This window comes from Clarias gariepinus, chromosome 3, assembly GCF_024256425.1.
Source record: "Clarias gariepinus isolate MV-2021 ecotype Netherlands chromosome 3, CGAR_prim_01v2, whole genome shotgun sequence".
Classification (NCBI taxonomy): domain Eukaryota; kingdom Metazoa; phylum Chordata; class Actinopteri; order Siluriformes; family Clariidae; genus Clarias; species Clarias gariepinus.
The window spans coordinates 17,466,267-17,483,251 of record NC_071102.1 but is presented as its reverse complement, the minus strand read 5'-3'; the positions used below and the strand labels follow the sequence as shown (position 1 = coordinate 17,483,251).

At 35.5% G+C, this 16,985-nt stretch overlaps 1 protein-coding gene across 5 annotated transcripts; it reads right to left on the bottom strand.

Annotated features, from left to right (window-relative positions):
• Nucleotides 1-1,072: 1,072 nt before the first annotated feature.
• On the bottom strand, nucleotides 1,073-9,912 carry stm (starmaker). Of its 5 annotated transcripts, none has more exons than XM_053492779.1 (23): nucleotides 9,831-9,912; nucleotides 9,214-9,275; nucleotides 8,816-8,833; nucleotides 8,610-8,642; nucleotides 8,266-8,316; nucleotides 7,992-8,048; nucleotides 7,846-7,884; nucleotides 6,862-6,906; nucleotides 6,520-6,564; nucleotides 6,399-6,431; nucleotides 6,268-6,306; nucleotides 6,141-6,182; nucleotides 6,002-6,046; nucleotides 5,484-5,543; nucleotides 3,181-4,236; nucleotides 3,042-3,083; nucleotides 2,905-2,952; nucleotides 2,779-2,814; nucleotides 2,634-2,672; nucleotides 2,355-2,411; nucleotides 2,129-2,182; nucleotides 1,856-1,931; nucleotides 1,073-1,759 (listed from the first exon to the last, which is right to left on the bottom strand). In XM_053492779.1, the coding sequence occupies exons 1-22, from the start codon at nucleotides 9,839-9,841 to the stop codon at nucleotides 1,891-1,893; spliced, it is 1,953 nt and encodes a 650-aa protein (XP_053348754.1). In that variant the 5' UTR covers nucleotides 9,842-9,912; the 3' UTR covers nucleotides 1,073-1,759; nucleotides 1,856-1,890. The 5 variants fall into 5 exon arrangements, with proteins under 5 accessions (XP_053348754.1, XP_053348755.1, XP_053348757.1 ...); XM_053492780.1 differs by having other exon boundaries at nucleotides 7,992-8,033; XM_053492782.1 differs by lacking the exon at nucleotides 5,484-5,543.
• Nucleotides 9,913-16,985: the final 7,073 nt, after the last annotated feature.

Genomic DNA, 16,985 nt, shown 5'->3' with positions numbered 1-16,985 from the left:
CTGTGTACAAAGCCACATGCACATACAGACACATGTACACATTTAACCTTGTGAAGAAACCCATGCAAGGAGGCATTGTGTATGCATCTTGCGCAATGTGCACAGTTATTTTCTGTGAATATGTGTCTGTGCATAAATCCCTTTGCATATGTCTGTGTGCAAATATCTCTGTGGCGAACTGTCTCCTGTGTACATGTGTCTTGGTATGCATTTACATTTAAGTTAAGTTAAGTTAAGCCTTTATTCGTCACACATACATTACTGCACAGTGAAATTCTTTATTCTTCACATATCTTCTTGTTAGTAGAAGCAGGGGTCAGAGCGCAGGGTCAGCCATTTTTACAGCGCCCCTGGAGCAGACAGGGTTAAGGGCCTTGCTCAAGGGCCCAACGGCAGCAACCTGGCGGAGCGGGGGCTCGAACCGCAGATCTTCCGATCCGTAACGCAGAGCCTTAACACACTGAGCCACCACTGCCCCGCATTTAGGCATTTGGCAGACGTGTCTGTGTGCATCTGCCATTCTACCTGTGTGTACATGCGTCTCTGTGCTCAAATGTTTTTCTGCACAAGTGTCTGTGCATGTTTGAGTGCATGTATTTCTGTTCATGTATTTGTGCATGTGTCTATACAGTACATACATGTGTCTCTGTGCCTGTCTCTATGCACCTGTATTCCTGTGCATGTGTCTTTTTATCTGTATCTATTCGCATGTGTGTGCCCTGTCCCTGTGCATGTTACTCTATGCACATGTGACTTAGTGCTTGTGTCTGCATGCATGTTTTTGAGTGCATTTGTCTTCATACCTGTGCATGTGTCTCTTTGCTTGTATATCTGTACCTGTCTCTGTATGTCTTTGTGTGCATGTGTCTCAGTTGTTGCATCTGTTTGCATGCCTCCGTGTGCATGTGTCTGTGCATATATTTGCCGGCATGTGTCTGTTTGTATGTGTCTTGAGCATGCATCAGTATGTATTAGTATATGTGCCTAAACATTAATGTGTGCATGTGTCTCTGGGCAAGTTTTTGTGTAAGTATTTCCATAGAAAATACATGATCTCAGCTTTGTGTGACAATTCAGTCTTTATTAGAATTGGTCCCTGTGTGCACATTTAAGTGACATGAATTAATCTATACAACTCTCAAGAATTATCAAACAATCTTTTTTTGTTATACCACTACACCATTACTTAATATATTTTCAGAGATGTGGACTTAATGTACAGTTAAGCTAAATTTTCAGTACATGTTTTTTATGAAATGGTTTAATATATTTTAATAGAAAATTGCATTGAATATTTCAGCTGGACAATGTTTGACTGAGGTTAAGGAGAACAGTGTCTGTCTAGAAGCTTGAGCAGTCAGGTGGGCAGAATGTATTTTAAAGCCAGGGCCACATTGTGGGAAAAGTCACTGATCACTGATTTTGTTTTTTAACAGTAACAAAACAGTATACAAACACATTTTTGACTAATAACTAAGGTTTAAATTTCCTATGTTAAAAAAAAGGTCTCCAAGTTTCTTCCCAAATTAAACATAAATGGCAAATTATTATTGTTTTTTTTTTTTGTTTTTTTTGTTAAAAATGAAGACTGTCAGAATTATAAGGAACAGACCATACACAGAATAATTTATTTTCCATCCAAGGACACTTCATCAGTGGGGACAGAATGTTGTAAAATATCATGTTAATAGGGAATCAAAATGGATGATTAGCACAATGACTTCAGTTACTTTTCTTTTAGCACGTCACCATTCTGACCCTGTATAGGAAATTGAAAAACACGCACAATAATTATCCTGGTCAGTGATTGTTGTTCCATAATAGTGAGAAGACTTCAAATTTTGCAATCTGTTACCTGTAGAACTGATTAATTCAGTGATATTCTGGGTGCTAAGAGCTTAGAGAAGCATTATTGCTAGCAACAACAGACCCTACAAAATAGAAAAGAACAGAATAGAATAGAATAAAAAACATATGCTGTACATTTTAGGTTTTTGCTTAATGGTCCATCCAACTATAAATGTGAGACAGAGCAAAAATTAATTCTGTGCTATTTTTCTGTTTTATTGAACATTCTGTCATTCCTGCTATTCATTCAGATCGCAACACTACACTTATCTGATGATACCTTGCGGTGTGTTTTCTAGATGATCAGGCTGGTTGGGTATGTCAGATGGGTTTCCTGTGAAGAGACAAGTGTTAGTGCTGTTTAACCCAACAGGTTTTAGTTCATTCACACTTATTTTAAACATCCTCTCTACAAGATATAGAAACAAGTTACAAAGTATATGTATGGGTTTCTATTTGATATATTTGTAATACTTTTTAATGCTAATTGAGATCTTATGGCTTACCCTCAGCATCTTTCTGGACTGTGTCATCTTCATCCATACCTGTATCAATATCTTCATCTAAAAATGATTTGTCAGATAATATTATAAAACTGATCAACTGCTGAAAGCTTGCATAAACCACAACCTCCCAATCGTTAAGAATATTTTGTCCCTCCACCAGTGAAGACTAATTTACATTTTGATCTATAGGTTGTGTCTGCTAATATGTTTTGCTAAAGAATCTTGTAAAATCAATCTGAAAGTTTATTGTCAGTTCCCATAAACAGCATTTTTGCATACCAGTTGTGTCTATATCCATGTCTTCATCAGTGTTGTCCTCTGTAATGCCAAAAACAGTAAAACTTTAACACCTAAACTATACAAAGAGATCCAAAAAAATGGAAAGCCTTCAGCATGTTGAAGAACTTGAATGTAATATAATTACCTTGTGATTTTGACTCTGTTGCATCCCTTGAGTCATCTAGGAAGTTGCAAGTAGTCATTTTAAAATCAACTTATTCAGCTTTAGTAAAAATTGTTTTGCTGTTCTGTTCATGCGCGTGTCTCTTACCACTGGAGTCCCCCTCAGAGTCTTCGGCGGTTTCAAGTGATGTTGCATCTAGACCATGTATGAATACAGAACACCAGTCATTAAGACACTGAGTTAGAATCCACAGTAGAAACACTGGACTTGAATATGTAACTTACCAACAGTCTCTATTTCTGAACTATTAGCACTGACATCTGAAACTGTAGAGAAAAATATTACTCCAAATTTTTTGTGGATTTATGTATAAATTAATAGCATCAGTGTGCAAAGTAGTGTCGGTAAGATCGGAAAATGCACCTCCTCCATCTGTCTCTGCACTGTCCTTGTCATCATGATCCATGCTGTCAGAGCTGTTTTTATCTGTGGACTCAGTGCTGCTTGTCTCTCTGTCCTGACTGTCCTCTTTACTTGAGGAGTCCATGATGAAAGACCCTGGCAGAGATTCTTCAGACCTGTCTTTTGACTCTTGGTCAGTGTTCTTTTCCCCCTCAGCAGTCATTTCCTTCTCACTGCTTTTGTCGTCCATGGTGTCCATGTCACTATCTGCACTATCCTCCTCATCTTTTATGTCTTTGCTATCAACATCATTGTCTGCGTCACTGTCACCATTGTTGTCTCCATCACTGACTCTTTCATTTTTCTTACTATCCCTATCACTGTCTTTATTCTCATCTTTATTACTATCCCTATCACTGTCTTTATCCTCATCTTTATTACTATCCCTATCACTGTCTTTGACCTCATCTTTATCACTATCCCTATCACTGTCTTTGTCCTCATCTTTATCACTATCCCTATCACTGTCTTTGTCCTCATCTTTATCACTATCCCTATCACTGTCTTTGTCCTCATCTTTATCACTATCCCTATCATTGTCTTTGTCCTCATCTTTATCACTATCCCTATCATTGTCTTTGTCCTCATCTTTATCACTATTCCTATTATTGTCATTGTCCTCATCCTTATCTCTGTCCTCCCCATCTCTGTCGTTATCTGCATCTTTATCCCTATCTCCATCATTGTCTCTATTTTCATCAGTCTCTTTGTTGCTGTTTCTATTGTTGTCTTTGTCAGTGTTCTCAGTGCTGTCACTACTCTCTGTCAGGTCTGAAGAACTTGTTTTGTCATGGTCAGTATCTTTGTCTGTATCATCATGCTTGCTGCCGCTTTTTTCTGCGGAGTCTTTTTTATCAGTGTCTTCTGTGTCTCTAGTCTCATCAACATCATCATCCGTGTCTACAGCTTTGTCGGAAGTGTTGTCCTTGTCCTCCATCTCTGAGTTTTTCTCCGCATCTTGTTCTTTACTGTCCTTGTTGGTATCTGTGCTGGCAGCTGCCTTGTGTTTTTCAGATTCTGGAAATATAGAAATACAAACATGATGTAAAAACTGAGTTAACACAGTTTCATATTTCAAACTGTTAATAATCACTTAATGTTTTGACAGTAGTTTAAAATTTAAGTAATAATCATGTTTGGTGTTAACCTGCGGTACATTGCATTATATTATATATTATAGTTTACAATTTTAACATTAAACATACCAAATTTACATGTTTAAGAATGAAAAAAACATAAGCAAGATATTAGTGTAAGGGTTATTTTATTTTGTAAAAAAAAAAAAAAATCTCTTTTTAATCTAACTTTTATTACACTTTATCACTGAGCACTTTTTTTTTTAGCACTTGTAGCACATTCCATGTTTATGCTTTACTGTTAATCCTATCACTGTCTTTGACCCTTTTATCTATAGAGCTGATGAGTTTGTCCTACTCGCGTGACTGCATTTAATAATGCATGCATTTATAGTTCCATTAGGGAACTAAGAAATAGACAATGATTTAGGTTTATTTGTTTAAATGTTATTTTGTGCCATGTGGTAGCAAAAATAACGAAAATAAGATCATACCCACAGTATTTTCTTTATTCTTAACATTAGTCTTTAAGAAGATGATTTTTTTCTCCTTTAAACAAGTTTGCAGAAGGAATTTGTGTTACAAGAGATTAAATATAAAACCAAATAAACCTGCCATTTGCATTATTCTTTAATGAGACTTACAGTGGGACATTGACTCCTGTGATCAAATGATCAAACAAATGATCAAACAACACAATACCCTTTTGAAAAGCAAAAAACTAATCTCATTGTAATGAAAATTTACGGCCAAGTCAAAGCTCGGTTATTTTAATTGAGACTTTAATACTCCTTGTAGTGTCTTATTGCTATGATACAACAGATACCACAATTAACTACTCTTCTACTTAATTTGAATGCATTGTTTTTGAATACCATAACCTCAAATCTGAAAGCCCATTAGCTAGGTCACTTCAAAAGATGAATGGATTATTGTTTTAGATTTACAGGCACATGTTAAAAAATTCTTTTAACATTTATTGTTTAAAAATTGCTTTTAGGGTCAGGTTAGTAAAGGTGTACCAGGTGAGTGGATGTTTGCAATAATTATGCTTGCAAGAACTCATAGTTGTTAGCATGCCTATTAAAGAAAATAATAAAATATGGATTTAGATATACAGTAATTTGTATGATTCATTATACCTTCATTAACTGTTACTTTGAAATTACATTATATGTATAATAATACCTTGAGAGTCCTTGTTAGCCTCTTCACGTGGCTCCATTTCCTTGCTGGAAAAGGTCTTATCTAAAATTGTACACGGCATTAAGGTGTGTCAAACCAGAATATTTAAATGTTTAAATAGTGCGTGTATGCTAATGCTCTTATAGTTATTATAATCATGATCTCCTTAAAATTATCAACAGGTATAATTATTCCAAGAGTTTATGGCACTCAAAAAGCTTATGGTCTCAAAAAGGTGTTTACAGAAAAGGGTACAAAATTATTATTTTGCATATTGATCCACATTATAATACTAAAATAAACTGTTAAAAAAAATACCATTTAAAGCTACAAAATAATCTGTTTCACATTTTAAAATATATTATTTTTAAAAAAATCTTTCTTTTACTTTTAATATAAATAACCTGAATGTCCTGTGTATCATGGCATTTATTTTTTTGTTTATTTGTTTTTATGTTAGCTTTATGTAGAACCCTGTAGTTATTTGACTCAAAAACGTTTGCTCTTTCCTGGTGTCTTACCGGAAGAATCAAATTCTTTTGATGATGTGAGTGTTGAGTCAGTATCTGGAACAGTAAAATGCATAAATGGGCCAATTTGTATTTATTTTATGATTTAATCCTTTTAATATTGAATGTTACTTGTTATGTATATTCTTACTCTCAGGATCTGTTTGCTTGTCTGTTACTTCCTCTGTTTCATCTGTAGAAATGATAAATAAATGATAAATCCATAAAGGAATACAACTGTTTCTCGCTCTCGCTCTCTTTCTATCACTCTCTATTACCTAGTTTCTTTTCTGTTGATGCTCGTTCAGCCGTGTCATCTGTGGGTGCGTAAATAATATGAATTCCATGAAATCATTATTCTCTTTTCTTGTATTTTTGCTGTGACACAATTTTATAGCTTTAGACTAACCTTGAAGATCTTTATTACTCTCCTCAGATGGGTCTAAAAATAAATAAAATAAAAAACAGATAATTAACAACTATTTCTGTTTTTGTCTATAATTTATAAATCCTATGAGTCCTGGGCTCACCTGACATGTCCGAGTCCTTCTTCATTAACGCAGATTCAGAGGCCTCTAAAGGAAAACAAAGGGTCTTCACACACTATCTATTTTTTCATGTTCTTCATCATTTTATGTTGAAATAAGTGCTAAATATATACAGATTTTAGAATATGACTAGTTCTAAATTAATAGATGCTTTTCCAAATGCTGCATTCTTTTAACTCATTTGTGTAGCGTTTTAACAATAGTCATTGTCGCAAAGCAGCTTTACACACACAAAAAAGAAAATTTGGGAAATCAGTATGAAATGTGTGAGAAAATATTTACAAATCAAAATTATCAGATTGTCCCTACTCCTTTCTTTCTTACCTTTTGAATCTGGACCACTGGTGGTTTCATCGTGACTTGTGTCACCTGAAAAGTACAGCATGTGGTTTCCTAATGCATTTCACTGAAATAACAGTTTGTGCTAGACAATAAATTTTAATCACAAAACCATTTAATGTCATTGAAACCCCATTGTTAGTATCTGATGAAATATTGTAGTTGTCTTTAAACTCTTTTCAAAATATGAAATAAAAAAATTGTAATTACATATATTTTTATTTGTAATAAAAAAGAAATAAATACAATTTTATTTTCCCTGTGATGGGGAAGATTTATTACGTCATGAATTTTTAAGAGTCCAGTGTTGGGTATAAAATTCTTTGTTATATATTTTAAGCTAAATGGAGCTGGCTGCAATTAGGAAAGGTGCTAAACCTACAGTGTGACACGTTTCATGAAAGCTTGCTGAAGAGCTTTAATTAAATGTAAAATTATTTGGTTCTGTCAATAGTTTATTTCCTACATATCAAAGATTTCTATTCTTCTAGTCTTCTAGTCTTATTCTTTCATTGCTTTAATGCAGGTAAAAACATGGGTATTTTGGGGATAAAATAAATCATAAAACAAGTATTTGATAATGGGTCTTCCTCTCATTTGTGCTTACCTGTTTGTATATTATTGATTAGGTCTTTAATCATGTGATTTGCAATCATGATCAGATTACAATAATCCACTCAACACTCCCAGTAATTCATTAAACAGGATTGAGCATGTCACACATCTTATTATTAAGCAGCATGAGTACTTGGAGTACTTTGCATGTTATGGGCAAATTTTCCAAACCTCTGCAGCATAAATATTATTGTTAAAAATGAAAGTGAATTCCATACAGAGTGCACACACTAGCAGCTACCTTTATTCTAATTTAAGCTGCCTTCTGTTGATTTGGTTGGTTGAGCATGCATTGTTTATTTGCTTTTCTCATATCTCATCTCTCTGTTTATTTGTGTCTCTCGGGTATCTCACCTGGCTTTTCTGTTGTATCTGCTGTTTCACTTGCTGCTCCTGAAAATGAAATAGTTACAGCCAATGTTTTTTTTCTTTTTTCAAAGAACTATCTGTATCTGTTCCTCAAATCTCTATACACTTGGGTTATGTCTGATCAATCCTACCTTCTGCTTTTTCTGCAGAGTCCTTTCCCTCTGTAGTACCTGCTAGGAGAGGATATGCTGAATCAATATATATATATATATATATATATATATATATATATATAAAACCATAACTGTCATAAATATCACCAGCTTCATCCAATTAGAAATGTGAAATATTAAATCCAATTGATTTAAGTCCAACATTGAAACAGTAAATAAAACCTTTTCAATATAATTCAAGAAACAGTACTGAATATTCATGTGTAAATCTCAAGAGAATTGCCTCACTAACCAGATTCTTCATTTACAGGGCTGTTAGTCGGAGGAAATCCATTATTAACAGCTAAAAAAGAGAAAAAGCAGAATTATTTGTTAGACGTTTAAGGTGTGGATTACTAAAGTCTCTTACTTTATGCATATTAGATTGAGCACTTTTTGCAAGCTTGTACACTGCCTTAGTAGATCATTATGAGAAAGAAAATAGTAATTGGATATCATACTTGTTATAGCAGTAGTAAGTTGTTAACTTGAGTCTAGTTTTGAGAATTACTGAGGATTAATTATTATTTTATGTGTTTTTGTTTAAAAGTTCATTAGCAACATTTTCTTTATGCTACTCTTATATTTAACACTTACCCATCAATTTGTCTAGCTGAGCCAGGTCTTTTTCTAAAACACAAAATAATACAAATCTGAATAAATGAATCATTGCGTTTGTTTTATAAATCAGGACAATATTTATATAAAGTTTGCAACAAGAGCTATAGAGTTAACTCTACAAACATAAAACTACTACAACTACACAATTTTATAAACAAGTTCAAAGAGCAAATTGTCTTTACCATCATTGTCTGTGCCATCTAGGGGAATAAAACCCAGGTAAGTTAATATAAGTGATATTAAGACATCTTAATTTCATTATCTATAAAGAACAAACTCTTATAGACAGCTGGTTAGTGCAACAAGCTCAGGTGAACAAAAAGTCTTTGTGTGTTCAAGAGAAGCATGGGCTCTGATTACATTTTCTTTGGGAAAAGCACGAAGTACCCCCTGAAAGAGCGGAATTGTTGCACATTTCAAATGCGGCAGTGTTACATTTTAGCTGCTTAACTGAAACTATGGTCATGTAATAATTAATTGATGAAGGATTATGCAGCATGGGTGATCAAAGCACTTTGTTAGCCCTGAGGCAGAATAAGTGAACTCAGATGGGTAAATGTCTCTGTGCGTAATTCCTTACCATTTATTGGAGCAGAACGAGTGACAGCCACAAAAACAATGATTAGAAAAACAACCAGTGTCCTTAGAAGAGAAAAAATATATGAAACAATTAAATTTTAATTAAATTAAATGACAAATAGTGACTAATAAGCTGAGAAGATGTGCATAAGTCCAAAATGTAAAATTGTCAGTAAACAACAAGACATACTACAGTTTGTTGAGATCTTGCCTTTGCCTCTTCTCAAACTTTACCTCATACTTATCACATACCTCATGTCTTATTATATACTGTGGATAATATGATATGAGTCTTACAACTAGTCTCACACCTAATTTAATACTATTAATAATACAGTCACAGTTGTTTTGTTAGTAACAAATAATCAACATTAATACTTTTAAATGTAATCACACCTAATAGTTTATAATAAAGTTATAATTTTCATAATAATTTAATCTCCTTGTAGAGTTGACATATAATTAATTAACAATAAGCTAAAAACAAAATTCAACAATATTATTTGACATAAAATGCTTAACTATATAATAATATTTGGAAAGATGAAACAAAGAAGACATGAGAGCTTGACGTGCTAAATGTAGTCAATCCCAAAGCAATACGAATTGCTTACTTACCTTGTCTGCATCGTGCTAAAATGGTAAAGCAGTGTGCAAAAGAAGGACAGAAAGCTTCTCTGTGCCCTCCCGTAAATCTGAATCCCTGCCATGCCATGGAGCTTTTATACCCCTAACCCTCCCCGAGCTAGAGGAGGCAGAGCCTGCAAGACAGAGGTGTTACATGGGAATGACTTGAGTTGCATTCATTAAAACAGGGTTAAGAGCCAGTGCTGTGCTACCATTGTTTGTGTTTCCAAACAGGTCTTGTAACTGGGCTATTCAAGCCTTTCTGTGGTTGCCATACACCCAGTCCCAGTCTCTCAGTAGCTTTGCCAGTACATTTTTCCACTCCCCCTGCTAACACACATCACCCCTTGGGTCTTTGATACTGTTGATGATATCACATGTTGTTTTTATTATTTCTTGTTACCTTAGTGTTTTTCAAGGAAATTGGACAAAGACTGGGAAAAAAGTGTTTCTGCTTTTTGGTGTGGGATTAAGTGCTTGCCTTTGTGGCAGAGTTTCAGAATTGCCTGAGCTGTGTTGGGGTCCATGAGGCACCTGGGAATGGAATAGCTGATCTGCTTTTGCGACTTTTGTGTTTATCTGAAATGGGGAATAGACCTAAAACTTGTTTCCTGTGAAATTAAGCCTTGGGTACACACTCATGCTCAAAAGTATCCCGCTTTTAATTTTGTGTTTTTTGTGTAAAAAAAAAATCATCTGATTGTAGCAGGTCTTAGTTTAAGGCAAATCTAACCTACTTGTGCTTTTACAGCAGTCTATACACTTGCTGATAAACAATTAATCAAGGGCTGATTATTAGCAGAAAAGGGGTACTTAGTATTGCTCAAATGGTTTTTGTCACTTTTGTTGCATAAATAATGGCACAGTGAAAAAAGGTATACTGTAGGTTATTGTTTGACTGAGGTTGCCTTCGCCTTTTACTGAGACCTGCTACAGTCAGGTGATTTTTATTATGTTTATAGTCACAAGGACAGGGGGTAATAACTTTTAAAATAGTCTATAACTGGTCCCTAAGATGTAACACAACACTAATTCTATTTTTAGAATCACTACATCTTCTGTGTGTTCTGTGTGATATTATTAATGTTCTGCATCAGGGAAAAAAACAACTCAGAAGATTTTGAAAATTAGGAATTCAGTTAAGAACTGTGAAACAAACTGTCCTTTTTTTGCCTGATGAAGTTACATCATTAAAAACAAGTTTGGTAACAGTGAAAGTAAGAACATTTCTATATACACACAATGTGTTAAGAACTCACAAGATTGGGACTAAACAGCTGTGTGTCCATAAGAAAAAAGTCTTCAGTTTGCTAGAGAGCATAAAGATTGGACTTTGAAGTGATGGATAAAGGTCATGTGGTCTGATAAGTCGAGGAATGAGAGATATTCCAGGACTCAGATTGTGAAAGAGATCATTTCTGCTGTCCATGCATCTGTGCAAGACAATTACCAGTGATATTTGGGAAACACTGGTTAAATATTTGTATTTATATGTAAATATCTTTTTTTTTTATATGTAAATATTTGGATTTATATGTAAATATCTTTGTAACCTGCATATGGACTGATTACATTTTGAAAGTGATTCATACAGAGATGTTGCTTACACGGACAAGTTCAGGCACATTTTTTGCCCACCTAGGGCTTTTGTTCTCGGGTCATCCCTCAGCCTGTACTGGAAATAAAGTTTGTTGGATTTGTTGGATTAATTCAATGTGTTATATACATAGTTACTCACTCACTTATCGTCTATACCACTTGATCCTGTATTCAGGGTCACGGGGACCTGGAGCCTATTCCAGGAGGCTTAGGGCACAAGGTGGGTTACACCCTGGACAGAGGGCCAATCCATTGCAGGGCGCACACACACTTATACACTGCGGGAAATTTGGGAAAGCCAATTAGCCTAACCTGCAGGGCTTTAGACTGTAGGAGGAAACCAGAGTACCTGGAGGAAACTCACAGAGCACGGAGAGAACATGCAAACTCCATGCGCACAGAGAAGGCAATCGAGGCTGGCCGGGAATTGATTCCAGACCCTGAGGGTGCAAGGTGACAGTGCCGGTACACCACCTGCCGCCTTATACATGTTAATCAAACTGAATATAATGAAAGCTTGGGAAATGTGTTTAGGCCAATAACTGAGCAAAATGTGTATATTTGTTAGTTTACAAATGTAATATCAGTTGTGATATAAGTTGTTTTGAAACTCAAAGGCTATGAGAGTTTAAACACATGGATATCCATTTGCCTAAATCTAAGGCGACGTAACATTCTCCAGGTGGAGAAAAAAAGTTCTAGCTGCTTTAGCTAACCTCTTTTTGCTACTTGAACAAAACAAAGTATGTAAAAAAAGATCCATTAAAGCAGCTGATAACATGACGCATGAAAGCAGCAAGTAAAAGTGGAAACTTGGCAGTAATCCAGTTGCCCTTACAGCTTTAAACTTAAAACTGATAGCCAATCTTTCTTACAGCCTCACAACACATATGAGATGATAAGTGAGAGTCTTACAACCATTACTATGTTAACAACTTTTGTTACTTTTGTTGTGTATGGGGGAATTACAACCTATTATTAACAAACACTATGTCCAGAATGACTGTAATTTAAGCATTCATCTGAAATCTGAAAGCTTTAATATGTGTGTGAAGCATTACAATGATAAGGACATACATTTTCTCACTTATAATAGAAATTAGCACTCAGATATACTGTAAATGTTATCTGTGTTAAATATCAGCCTGAAAACCCCTGCCCCGACTATTCCCAAACTCGCCATCTTCTGACCGGTGATGCATGGGATAAGTGAGATCAGCAAGTGAGGCCAAATCTCCCCTTTGACTGTTCAGACTCCTCCTTTCAGGCTCTAAGAGAATGTAGGGACATTTCATGCAGAGAAACAACCCCATAAACATCAAATAAAAGGCTGTGATGTCATAGCTAGTCTTTCAGCCCAGTATGGATAATCATGTGGCTAATCATGTGTGCATAGTCATCACACTTGACAAAAAATGTGCCCATTATATGGTGTTTTGCTGGTAAACTAAATTTAATTTAGTAATCTAGAATTGCTAAAATAGCACTACTGTATCAGTAACTCTCATAATGGTAATGGACTGTCCAGCTAGTCATTTAGAGGAAAGAATATTTGACTCCAATTACTCTGATTGTGCATAATAGTTTTCTTTTTTCTTTGAGCCAAACATTTTTTTTTGACCAACAATATACCTTATTGTAAAACATTTATATTTATTTTATTTATTTTGGATTTTTTTTTTCCCGATTTCCCCCCTAATTTAGTCGCATCCAATTCCTCCCCATCACTAGGGGGCCCCCACATTAAGGCTACTACTACCACTCAGTTGGGAGGGCCGTAGACTATCACGTGTTTCCTCCGAAACAGCCAGCCGACTGCATCTTTTCAAACCACTCGCTCACGCACCATTTGGGACGGCGTAACACACTCGGAGGACAGCGCTATTCGCTCCTTCTGCTTGTGCGAGCTCACAGACGACCCTGATTGGCTGTAGAGCTGTGATTAATGTGGGAGCACTAGGTACCCCTCATCTCTCCCCTGTGAGAGAGCTCGGGCAATCAGCTCTCTCTAGACCTCCGGCTGTGAGAGGTGTAATACATTCTTAATTATGTGTTGTAGAATATGATGCCGATCCCCATTACAGGATCATATTCTATGGCAGGGATGGAGTTGCGATTTGTAATAAAGCAAAGCCTAGAACCTAATAATTATTTTTTCTGCATTTCAAACATAAAATTTCAAGAGAAAATGTTAACTATTTAATTTTTACAGCATGGTGTGCAATGGTGAGCAAACAAGCTTCTTAGGATGTTAAAATCATGGAACGTTATGGTGGATGTGCAAAGAACTGGAATCTGAGATTATCATGACTTACATACACTGAAAAGATAAAGATTGGGGGGGAAACTATACCTCATAAATAATATGGAAAAAAATCACAGAATAAGAATAGGTTTAAAGACTAATGATGCCTTAACATGCTAAGCTTGCCTATTATAAATGATAACCAGATACATTTCAGTAAAGGTGAGTAACAAAATCCACAGCAAAGAATTTGTAAACACAATGAAACAAACATGTTCCTTCTTCCGGTGTAAAATCCTCAGAGCCTTCTTCTGGGTTCTTTGGCTTAACTAATTTCTTACATAATAAGAATTAAAACATGCCAACAACAAGCCAACTGGAGATTGGCTGAAGGTAGAATAAGTTGCTTAATGGACCAAGCAACTGCTCCTCAGTTCTATTGTATGAGCCTAAATTTACTGGACATCTTAGTGCACGATGGTGCTGCCTTTCATTGAAAGTCAGAGCTTGTCAGCAATAGACCAGCTACTGACCTTTAGCATTAGCATTGTTTTCCCTTTCTTCCATCCAAAATGAAAAAAAAAGAAATTTAACATATTAAAAGTTACTTATTAGCTATGTTAATATTCCTTTAACATTATTTTCAAGTATTGGTTAAATATACATTTTAAAGTTCCAGTAAGATTCATACATTCATAGAATTTAATGATTATTCATACTTGATTGTTTCTAGTTTATTTATTGACTTTGTTCTGCCTTGGCAAAGTAAAATGTGTTTTTTGCATAAACTGTGTCAACCCCTTGTATTCTGGCTACTATTATATCAGTGTCAGTGGCAACTATGTTCAGAGTGTAAGAATGCCTCTTGGCCTGGTACAGCAAATAGGTTGTTTGTGAGGAGTCTTTAAACAAATCTGTCTCCCCATGACATTGATCTGTGTTTTGTGTGGGCAAGGGTAGACAGTGGAAAACAGCTTGACTGACCGAAACAGTGATAAACTATAAACATAATTTCAAATGACACAGCAAAATTAATAAGTATTATCATTTAGGCTGGCAACACGGTCACTTAGTCACAGGATCCGAGTTTCCCACCTCGCGATCTGTGTGTATGAAGTTTGCATGTTCTCCCTGTGCTGGGTGGGTTTCCTCAGGGTACTCCGGTTTCCACCCAAAGTTTAAAGACATACAGGTAAGGATAACTGGCGTTCCCAAATTACCTGTAGTGTGTGAATGTTGACCAGAGGTCATAAAAATGGAAATAAATACCTTGGCCTCCACAGCCCCTAGTTGGACTACAGAGGTTCTGAGATGGATGAATGGATTATTTAGACTGAATATTTATCAAATGCTGTGATTTTTCTTTGTTACATCCCTCTGGCCCTGCAATCTCTTCAATGTCATTGACACACCGATGCATCCATAGATCTGCCCCTCTCTACCTCTATGCAACCAGCGAGCCCACAACAGATGACTCCTCTGTCTCCTAAGGATGAAGCTCTGTTCAGTGGAGGACAGAGCTTTCTGCTCTGCTGCACCTCGTCTGTGGAATTCCCTCACAGAATGCCTAGACTACCTAAACTCTCTTTCTGTACTGTAAGGCCTTCACTGTTTTTTTTTTTTTTTTTTTAACTTTTTTTCTTCTCTCTAAAGGTAAGCACTTGCAGTAAGCAGTGTCCCAATAAAAAGTGTGTTGTATATAACAATTATTATTATAATTTTTATTAGCAGCAGTAATAGTAGTAGTAGTAGTAGTAGTAGTAGTAGGTATTTAGTTTTTATCTTCTATATAAAATTAAATACTAGCTGCATTGTTCATCAGTGACACCGGGGGACAGTAATGAGAATCAAAATCTGTGACTGAAGATTATACTGTAATCAATTGTGAATAAAAATAGATGTCCTGGTAAAGGAATTTGTCATAAATAGTTTAATCATAACTTATTATCAGTGGTCAATCAATGGTCAAATCCACTTGGTTCACTTGTGAAAAGAGGAAGTTGTTGTTGTAGTGACAGCAAAATGAGTAAAAAACAACACAATACTAGAAAGTGAAGGTATAAAATGTTTTTCTCTAATTCACATCTGTACTCAGATATTGTACGGAATAAAAAAACTTAGAATGACCTGATTTTAATAGTTCTGTATTTCAAGGGTTGGGCCACTTTTGGGCCCTTAAACAAGCCCATCCAAATTGTCAGATACAATCAGATTGATTCATATTTATTTGTATAGCACTTTTAACAGAATCAAAATAAAATTATGGAAATATGTATAAATTGTGAGAAAATATGTATCAGAATGATCAGATCTGATTTGATCTGATGAGCAAGCTGAGTGCAATGATGGTTAAAACTCCCTGAAGGGAGACTCAACAGGGAACCCACCCTCATCTGGGTGATAACGGATAGCAGGGATTGTTTTGCAATCAGCTGAGGACAGAACTGTTGTCTTGGTTAAGTGGAACTGTTCCCAATTACCAGACACTTCCCAAGCAGACCACATGGGCGTCCATGTGACGGCTGATGTGCCTGTTTTTAGTCTCATGCATGATGTCACACATGTATACACTACACAGCTATCATCTATAATTTATGTGGGTTTAGCATTTTAACCTTCTGACAATAAAATTAAAAAGCAGACTCACCATGTGCTAAAATCTCACTCACTGGACAATGGGTATTTCAAAGTGCTGTGCATGTCTCAGGGGAGTCAGTGGAGAAGTCTAGAGACTATTAGCTTCAACATGAGAGAAAGGCATGACCTTTACCAACCCAGCATTGAAGGGCATATATTGTTGAAGGTATAGAGTGTGATATCTGACACAGTACTATACAATCACAGACTTCTTTCTTCAGCCTACATGAACAGTGGAGCGAAGCCAATGCACATCAGGCCACAGGCGGTATAATAGGAGCCATTCTCTACACAGCAGATGCCCCAAACTTGGTTCATTATAATTTACATGTTATTTTTTTTAACAGATGGTAAATAGTGTAATAAATGACATTTATAAGGCCAGGTGGTCTCCAGCAATGACTGTTTAAGATGCTGTAAGCTACATTTTAGAACAACAGGCTTAATAAGAATAACAAACTATTATTAAGCTACTATTTTAATTAATTAAGGCATTAATAATGTTTGATGATGATGATAATGATTGTGAATGTTTGATGATGATCATGATTGTTGTTATTCTTGTTGGTAAAATACTCATAAATTTTACATAAATAAGATCTTGCTAAATAATACATTTTCCACATAGATACAGTGAATAAAGTACAGTGTCTGCATTTCAAGTC

What these genes read in the sequence shown, in the direction of transcription:
- stm (XM_053492779.1), bottom strand. An exon ending in TCAGCTAGACAAATTGATGG is followed by an intron (nt 8,317 to 8,609) that starts GTAAGTGTTAAA and finishes TCTCTTTTTTAG; the next exon opens with CTGTTAATAATGGATTTCCT. An exon ending in CCCTGTAAATGAAGAATCTG is followed by an intron (nt 8,049 to 8,265) that starts GTTAGTGAGGCA and finishes ATATTGATTCAG; the next exon opens with CATATCCTCTCCTAGCAGGT.